At 47.6% G+C, this 9,479-nt stretch overlaps 1 protein-coding gene across 1 annotated transcript in view; it reads left to right on the top strand.

The window, feature by feature from the left end:
- Positions 1 to 4,593, top strand: part of eomesa (eomesodermin homolog a) — a 7,341-nt gene extending 2,748 nt beyond the window's left edge. The window contains exons 3-6 of the mRNA XM_017685358.2: positions 1,015 to 1,136; positions 2,447 to 2,605; positions 2,726 to 2,787; positions 3,583 to 4,593. Coding sequence (XP_017540847.1) covers positions 1,015 to 1,136; positions 2,447 to 2,605; positions 2,726 to 2,787; positions 3,583 to 4,333 — 1,094 coding nt within the window. The 3' untranslated portion in view covers positions 4,334 to 4,593. The remainder of the gene's footprint in view (positions 1 to 1,014; positions 1,137 to 2,446; positions 2,606 to 2,725; positions 2,788 to 3,582) is intronic.
- The last annotated feature ends 4,886 nt before the right edge of the window (positions 4,594 to 9,479 follow it).

Raw genomic sequence — 9,479 nt, 5'->3', positions numbered from 1 at the left:
TCGCGTGAAGGGAGGACCTCCCCGACAGCGGTCCGTCTCGCGCCGCGTGTAAGACGTTCTCGCTAAAAAAAACCCGCCACATTATTCCCAGCGCGCGCGCCGTGTCGCCGTTAGGACGCTTTAATTTAAGAGGTGGTCTGAGCGGCGAGTCCAGGTCTCGCGCTCGCTTTACTGATTCTATTCATTTATTTATTTATTTGTGCGCACGTTTTTACCCGCTGTCATTCACAGTTGACGCATGAATTTGCGCGAAACGGACGGTGTCGCGGCGCTTTGCGCTCGCGCTGATCCGCTTTAGTGTTTAACGTCGCTGTGCAAACGAATTCGTTTCTTGGCCAAAACAAAACCACCCCAGAAAAACGTGGACGCGCGTTAAACGTGTAAAGATTTTCTCGGGGGTTCCGCCGCGCTGCCCGCTGGGCTCCGAGGATAAAGCCGGGCAGGCCGCCCGGGCGCCAGCGGCTGTTCTGCCCCGGTGAAGGGGCTCGGCGCCGTGTCCGCGGTCAGTTCCGCGGGTTTGCCCTGCGTTCATTAAATCCAGGCGCGCGGCTGCTGGACGAGCGGTCAGCGGCAGAGCCTGACGATGTTGGAGATATTGAAGATAAAAACAGGGACGTTTTAATACGAAACGCGCTTTTCCACCGTTTAGAAAACTGACGGGTTTGTGGCGTCGCTTTCACCCGCTGGCTGGCGCAGTTCGCCCTCTGCGTCTGACCTGACGTGCGCCTTCTCCTCTCGCTCTACCCAGACGGCCGAGTTAAGTGAATCATTATTGCTGGCGGTCTCTACTTGCCGGAGACCTACTTTGCGGAGCAGCGTCTGAACCTGCGTGGGCTGGAAGTGCGAATCTCCCTCGTGTATCTGTCGTTCAGGACCGGCAGAGTCACGACGTAAGAAAAAGACAGAGAGGGCCAGTTACTCCACCACTGTCCTGCTTTCTGCCGCCTGCTGGACCTGTGTGCCTTTTATTCGGTTCAATGATCTCGGCCTCATTTTCTTGTGGTGTTCTTTCAGGGAACAAAATGTATGTCCACCCTGAATCTCCGAACACGGGGGCTCACTGGATGAGGCAGGAGATCTCCTTCAGCAAGCTGAAGCTGACCAACAACAAAGGAGCGAACAACAACAACACCCAGGTAAACACCTCGAACGCAGCGCTGGTGTGAAGGAACACTTGCACAGGGTGAAATGTGTAGGAGAACTTTCACTGCTCAGCTTCAAGAAGAAGAGCGAGACACACTCACAGTCACAAAGCCAGACCAGGCCCGCCGAGTAACCTGGGCACAGTTTCTCGTAAAGGAGATCTTCAGTAAAACTAAGACCATATAGATTTATAGTCAATACTTTTGGTGTTTTGTATTAAATCGAGCATCCTGTACAAATTTTCTGAATTTACTCTAAGATTTTTTTTGGAGTGTTCTGCAGAAGGTCCTGTAGATCTTTGGTGCCCAAAGCGGGTACTGGACATGCTTGAATTTAGGCTCAAGTTATCAGCCTAAATGAGAGATCCTGCTTTGTGAATTGACCCCCAGAGCTCTTAAAGTCCACTCAGGCTGGTAGAGGATGGGGGGGGGGGTCTCAAAGGTTCTCCAACAGCTAAGACAACATTGCTTCTGAGAAGCTTTAGTAGCCACTAATATACACTGTTAGAAATGAAGGTTCTGTTCAGGTACATTTTGTTTATTGAGGTATAAACGGTGTAAATGTTCCCTCAGAGGTTCAACAGTGGGTTAAAGGTCTGATTGTGAAGCTTATACTCCAGGTGAAAAGTTACAACCGAATGTTTTAAAACAGAGCAGTAGAGTAAAAGCCTGGAGGTGAGGCGGGGTGCGTGGAGTCAGTACAGCTTAGAACAGATCCTTTGTTGAGGGTCCCACCACAGGAGGGCAACTGACCCAGAGATGGTTTACTACCTTTATTTCTGAGTGTGGTGTCCAAGTTTAGATTTCATAGTGGGTCCTGACTGTAGTCCAGATCTTCATAATCTGGATTTGTGTTGGTGCCACTGCTGGACTTTCACTGGAGTTGACGTTTGGAGGCCACCATCTTACATTAATGTTAACTTTATGGAAGAATAAGAGCCGTTTGGTGGGTGATGGGGGTGGGGGGGGCTTTTCAGGGTTGAGGTGATGGTGTACATTCTGGTGTAGTCGAGTCTGCACATCATCACGCTTAGCTCTGGCCTTCCGTGGTGGTTTGACACCTCCAAGAGTGTGTGTATCTGCCTTTGCGTTGCAGCATCTGATCCGGCCTGCAGCCTTTGCACAGCTACCAGCTTTCTGTGCATATGTGTACGTCTTCCTGCGCATCGTTGACAGTAAAGTTGCCCCTTCTTGACGGTTGCCTTTCAGGGTCAGTTCAGGTCTACAGCTCCAGCGGATTCACATTACACGCATCAGAATTACTGCCGATGTGCGGCCGTTCATGTTCCTCTGCTTGTGTGCAGATGATCGTCCTGCAGTCCCTCCATAAGTACCAGCCCAGGCTGCACATTGTGGAGGTCAGCGAGGATGGCGTGGAGGACATGAGCACTGAAGCTAAAACTCAAACCTTCACCTTCCCAGAAAACCAGTTCATTGCGGTCACCGCTTACCAGAACACAGATGTAAGCGAAAAACACCACTGACCACCCACACTTCCTTCTGTTTCTGCTTCCCCCCCTCGACTCAATGGCCCTCTGCTTATGAAAAGAGAAACATGTTCTGTTTTTCTGTTTTGCGTCTAGATCACACAGTTGAAGATTGACCACAACCCCTTCGCCAAAGGCTTCAGAGATAACTACGACTCGTAAGTGTCTCATCGGCTGAAGGCCTCAGTCAACAACAGTTAGAGTGAAGCACGTTGCACGGAGTGTTTGGTTTATGGACGAGTAACTGGTCACCGTCTGTGTTGGTTCTGAAGTCTTTCTGGTTCCAGGTTTTAATTAAAGCCTTCATTTGATTGGAGTCAGTCCCATTCACTTCTAAGCCATTCCTAAACATGCAAACTAAACCAGTTAACACCAGCAGGGTGAATCATTTGCCCAGAAATGAAGGGCTGTGAAGAAAGCACTCATCTTGTTCTTCATCTTTTGATGCATCTTTGTTCTTTTCCCTTTCATTTTTCCTTTTTTGTCCTTTTTGCCTGTCTTTCTCTCTTCACTCTTTTTTTTTCCTTATCATTTTTTTCCTTTCATCTTGCTTTGCCTATTTTCTTCTGAAATTGTCTAGTTTTCTTCTTTCATCATCTTCTCTTCCTCTCATCGTGCTTTTCTTTCTTCATTTCATCAGGTTCTTTCTTTCCCTCTCTTCTTTCTGTTTTCCTAGTCTTCGTTTCCCTACCTCTTTCTTTGGGCTTTTTCTTTCATCTCTTACTTTCTGTCCCCTTTGTTTTTGTTTCTCTTCCGTCTTTTTATTTCCTCCCTTTTCTGTTTTTCTTCATCCTTTGTCTGTCTTCTCCTTCCCTCCCTCTCAGTTCAGTTCTAGATAGCTTTATTGGAGTGACTGGGCTGGAAATAACATACTAACAGTAAGATCAGCACACAATATCTCTCTCTCTCTCTCTCTCTCTCTCTCTCTCTCTCTCTCTCTCTCTCTCTCTCAGGATGTACACGGCTCCTGAGAGTGACCGACTGACCCCGTCCCCCACCGACTCCCCCCGTTCCCACCAGATCGTTCCAGGTGCTCGCTACGCCATGCAGCCGTTCTTCCAGGACCAGTTTGTCAACAACCTGCCACAGAACCACCGCCTGTACGGGGGTGAGCGGGCCGTCCCCCAGACCAACGGCCTCCTCTCCCCGCAGACCGATGACTCTGCTGCCTCTTCTGCTGCAGGCCGCTGGTTCGTCCAGCAGGGTGGCGCTTCAGCCAAGCTTGACCTGACCTATGACACCGACTACTCTGCTTCCAGCCTGCTGCCTTACGGAATCAAACCCCTGCCTCTCCAAAGCCCCCACGCCCTGGGCTACTACCCAGACTCCTTCGCTTCCATGGCGGCGGCCGGATGGGGCACCAGCCGGAGCTCCAGTTACCAACGGAAGATGACCACTGGCCTGCCCTGGTCTCCCAGGCCCAGCCCACCGGCCTTTGCGGACGACCCGCTGGCGGTGAAAGATAAGCTGCAGGATGAGGGGTCTGCGGGCACCAGTGCAGCGTGGGGGCTCGAGACGACTCCAGGGCTGAAGCCTGTGGACTCGAGCGACTACGCCATGGTGTGCAAAAGACGCCGCCTGTCGCCCGGAGGGTCCAGCACGGACGCATCTCCAACTATAAAGTGCGAGGACCTGAGTGCTGAGGAATACAGCAAAGAGCATCCTAAAGGCCTGGGTTACTACGCCTTCTACACCAGCCCTTAAACTAAATGCCATCCTGATGCATTAATACTCTCTCTCTCTCTTTCTGTCTCTCTCTCTCTCTCTCTCTCTCTCTCTCTCTCTCTCTCTCTCTCTCTCTGTTATTTTAGAGTGCTTTGCCCAGATTTACATTTACTTTTATCTTTTATTTTTTAAGTATCTTTTCAATCGCAGGTGCCAAAGCTGTGTGCTCCTACTTGGTGTTGATGATTCAGTTCTGTGAAAGATGGGAGAGGTTTTTTTTTCTTTCTTTTTTTTTGGGAGGGGGGGGTGGTTTTGGAGGGAGGGGGGGTGGAATAACGACTTATCTTTTTAAAAGCATTCTGCTGATTTTAATCTTTTTTTTAAAATATATATTATATATAAAACATCAATGTGAATTTTTTTTCCTCCCCTTTAATTTAAGATCCCCTGGTTGTACAGTATTTGTGCACTTTAGATTGTGATGTATCTTGTATAAAATTGTCTACATGGCACTGGTAATGAGACGTGTAATAAAACGTGCTTTTCATAAAACCCTTTTTTTATGTCCTCTTCGTTTTGTTTGGCTGTTATTTATTTTTATTTATTTATTTAATTCATCGTTCATTTATTTTTGGTAGGCAAGTTTAACAAACCACCCGCTGATGTTGGACGCCGGATTTTGAAGGTCGAGAACTTTTCGAGGGGAACGTTTTGGCGCATTTCCACCGATTTTTAGGTTTCGTTTTTAAATGTTTTTATTAGTTCGTTTTAGTTGACATTTTGCATTTGAGTTCGCATTTATAGCGCTTCCAAAATAAAATAAAAAATGCGCATCTGTACTTTTATTTATTTTTTCCCCCAGTTGCTCAGGTGAATGTCGTTTCTCGATTACTCGGTTGGACAAAAACAAATTCGATTATTCGGCGGGTTGTAATCGAGATTCACCGCAGGATGCACCGATTTTGATTCGTTTGGGTGTTTCCCGTATTGTGACCGGCTTGTATGACTCGTTTCGCGGTCTCATACCTTTTTGTTTGGAAGCTGACGGCGATAAAGCGATCCCGTCGTTTTTTCCTGCCTGTGGAAAAACGAATTTGCCTCGTGAAGAATTCTCAAGCGCGTTCGTTCCGTGCGAAAATATACGCGTGAGGCCCGTAAACACCGGTTTGATGTGCGCGCTCTGTCTCGCTCTGACCGCCTCTCCGTGCCGCGATAACTGGGCCAGAAGTGGTGGACGGACGCAGAAGGGCTGAGGGACGGGTTCGTGTCTCTACAACCGGAGCGATCATTAAAAACGGACGGTGCCTCCGCCTCCGTACCACTGAGGCGCTTTCGCACCCGAGCGCTCTTCTGCAGAAACATCTCGGAAGCGTCTCCGCGCTGAGCGCCGCCGTTTAACCCTCTGCTCACCAGGTCCGTTTCACACCCCTCACCCCTCAGCCCGTCTCAGCGCGCTCAGGCAGCAGCTCAGAGGCTGCGCGTATACATCGAGCCCTCTAGATCTTTTGGAATCGAGCCCAAGGCCTGGTGGTGAGGCAAGAGCCAAATGTGGATCGTCTGAACTCGGTAAGATCTCGTGATTACTCCTCGGTGCAGTTAGGCCTCGCCATAACGTGGGGGTGTCGCTTATTAGTAACGTTTCTGGAGACGTAAGACCTTAAATCGACCAGCTTAGGGGCGCAAACAAAACTGAAGAAGCGTGAAAAGCAGCGCGCATCGCTTCAAGGTCCTGAAAGCACTAGAAAAGTGTGAGAAGCTCAGCAGGCTTCACTGATACTGGACATTTAAGAAATCAAACCCTGGCTTTGGAAACAATTTTTACAATTTGGAAAAGTAAATAAGGGTTTGTTTAAACTGCACAATTGTTTGGACTAAGGGCCACTGCCCAGACTTGGACTACACTGCACTACCAAAGGGCCTAGTTCTCCAACCTAGTCCTAGACTAACCTGCAGGGCCAATGACGAATCAGTATTGGATATTCTTTGAATCCTAAGCTTGAGTCTAATCTTGACCTGTGGTGGTTCACCATGAAAGATGCCTTTGAGTCTATAGGCTCAGGTCTAATCTGGGTCTGGGAAATTGCTGCTAGGTAAATACACCGTGTGCACTTTAAACGCAATGAGGTGCAAATCACACGAAAGAAACTAAAACCTACAAACAAACCCTGACTCATTAAACAGAGGCTCCGGCCAAGGCGGTGACCGCAGGACCCATGGCTGTTTCTGTGCATGAAGGTCAACCTGAAGACCTTCTGAGATCCTGAGACGGGTGCACTTCTGTCCTTGCGCTTTCTCGTTCCTCATGTCTCCGAGTGATGCTTCAGAAGACGATGCTGGTGATGAGCTTACAGATCAAAAAGCTCGATTAAAACCAGTGAGGTTAAAACAGAGGCCTGCTCTGAATCCGTGTTGTTGGAGCGTTTGCTTTTTAAAGCCTTTCCTCGTCAGTAAATCCCATTTGAGCTGAATCGATGGTCTGGTATTTTTAAGTCTAATGAATTCTGTTGTCAGACTCTTGACAGAAAGCAAAGACTCTGACTAACTCCAATTAACACCTTCTAATGATGCCGAGCTCCTGATGGCACTGGCCTCCCTGGCTGCCTGTCATCAAGAGACTGGGGGAGGAAGGAGGGAAGGCAAAAAGGGGTGTGTATTGGGGGGAGGAGGGGACAGAGGGTAAAAACAGGGGCCTGTGGGGGGGGCTAAAATGAGTGTGTATTGGGGGCAACAGGGCTAAAAGGGCATCATAACATTTCTGCGACAGTTTTCACGGCAGTATCTTCTGCAGAGCTCAGTAATAATGGCAATAAAGTGGCAAACAAAATATGTTTTAGTTTAAAAGGAGAACAAGCTTCTATAGAAGATATCTTCTACAAGATATCTATCTATCTATCTATCTATCTATCTATCTATCTATCAGACAAAATTAGGTTGCCAAGTAGTCTTGATTGTGCTCCTTATTGACAATAAGGGTTGCGGAATGGTTCTTGGCTCAGACATACAGTTCTAAGAAAATCTTTGAATTGGTATAGAACTTTTACATTATGTGGATGTTCATCAAACCTTAATAAGGCCTTCACACAGTCACGTCATGGACAGCAATGGTTCTATGACAATGAAGAGCAGGGTTCTTCTGTGACAGTGAACCCTTTTCTAGCACCCCTTTCTTTTTCTTAAATATCATCGCGGGTATGTGGAGCTGGGCAGAATGGCAGAACGTGGAGCTCAACTGAATGTGATGGATTCATTGTGAAAAGCTCGACGTAAATACAAGCTAATTACTCAGGAGATATTTCAGAGAAGATATAAGGTAATCCACTTGCGTAAGGATGGAGAAGGTTAAGAAAAAAACAGGAGTTTCCAAAACTGGAGTTCAAAAACTGGAAGACCTGGTAGCCCCCAAAACTGCCCCCCATCAGGTAAACAGCACAGAAAGCTTTGATCTCTGAGAAAAAGGAGACGATCAAGCTACTTCTGATCTGAAAACATCCACAGGGGTTTCTGTCCATCCTTCCACTGTGAGAAGCACACTCAGCGTGGTGGGTCTGAAAGGACGTGTAGCTGTTCAAGTAGAACCTCACTGAGAAAAGGAGATGGACACATCAAACAAAGAAGCTGGACGATGGACTGACCGCCCCAGAGTCCAGGCCTCACCACTGAATGGGTTTGATTAGTTCAGAAAATCAACCAGCTTCTCAGACTGAGCTTTGGAGGCGTGTCTGCAGGTTCTCTGAGGAGCTGAGAGTGAGGCTCCTGAAAGGAACGGAAGCTGGAATGAAGGTGAAGAGCGCCTCGGAGGCTTCTGCGTGGTTTTCTCTTAAACGTATGTTTTGAATGAATTATTTTTACCGAACGTCAGTTTTGAGGATGAAATAAACGAAGGGTGCTCTGGTGTTGGTGCAGTGCTGGAGCTGGAAACAGCAGTTTGTTACCTGCATCACGAACCAGCCTAACATACTGAAATAGCCCCACCGTGCGAAGCCTCCGCTGGCCTTCTTGGCCGTCTCTCTGTAGACGCTTAATGATTTCCTGCTCGTTTAGCGAGCGGATCCTGCGCTGGAGCAGAGAAACACGAGTGAGGGACAGCAGGGAGGAGGACGTGTCCCGGCTTCTACAACAAAGTCGATACGCTCTGAGACGTTAACAGTCATTCATGCAAGACAACCACAGCAATCAATAGACTCTTTCACTGCGCTCTACAGGCCAAAAGGCATCCGACGTAAACGAGAGCGAGCCAGAGGGCGAGAGAGGAAGCCAGTGTTTCTTTGCAGAGGCTAAAATACACACAGTGCGATTATTTTAATTGGACACATTTTTGATGCTCGAAATTGCTTTGAATCGATCATTAGCACGAATATCTTTCTCACAAGGCCCTTTTCATTTCACTGAGCATTGCACAATAAATATTGAGGAAAAAATGCAGGCAGAAACATTTGGTTCTCTTTTTGCACCTCACACTGCATTAAATAGCCAATCAATAGGTCAATGACTTTCCTGCAAATTAACTCCACGGTTTGACTTGACTGTGACCCTGCACTCCGCCGAGAATACTATATCTGTGTTTTTTTTAACTTTGGAGCCGTGACAAAGTGTTTTGGACCGGTTTCATTGACAGTTGAGCAGTTATATCTTTTTTTTTTTTTTTTTATCAGTTCCACCGAAGTGAGAAGATTGTAACAGTTATAAGTGTTTCTGTGGACGGCTTGCGTCTGTTTTCGACCATAACTGTGCATGTAAAAGCAGGAGAGAGAGAGATAGAGAGAGATAGAGAGAGAGAGAGATAGAGAGAGAGAGAGAGAGAGAGAGAGAGAGAGAGAGAGAGAGAGAAAGAGAGCGTTATTATTGATATGACACGTCCACGTAACGAGACGTGACAGATCCGGTGTTACTTTGAAAGAGGAAGCACTGTGTCGTGTAGCGTCTTACAGTCGACTTTTCTCTCTCTCTCTCTCTCTCTCTCTCTCTCTCTCTCTCTCTCTCTCTCTCTCCACGTCTCTCTCCATCTCTCTTCACCTGTCACTGCGCTCACTCAGCTATTTACTCCATAAGACTTACTGTCATTTAAACTGCAGCAAACAGCCATGGCAGTGAAGGACTGTGTGAAACTCCCAGAATGAATTCTTCTCCATGGGACGCTGGCCATTTAGTGTCAAGCTTTAGCGTTCAGAACGTCTTTGGGAGCTAA

The sequence above is a fragment of the Pygocentrus nattereri genome, chromosome 11 (genome assembly GCF_015220715.1).
Source record: "Pygocentrus nattereri isolate fPygNat1 chromosome 11, fPygNat1.pri, whole genome shotgun sequence".
In the NCBI taxonomy this organism is placed as follows: Eukaryota; Metazoa; Chordata; class Actinopteri; order Characiformes; family Serrasalmidae; genus Pygocentrus; species Pygocentrus nattereri.
This window is presented reverse-complemented; position numbering and strand designations above follow the sequence as displayed.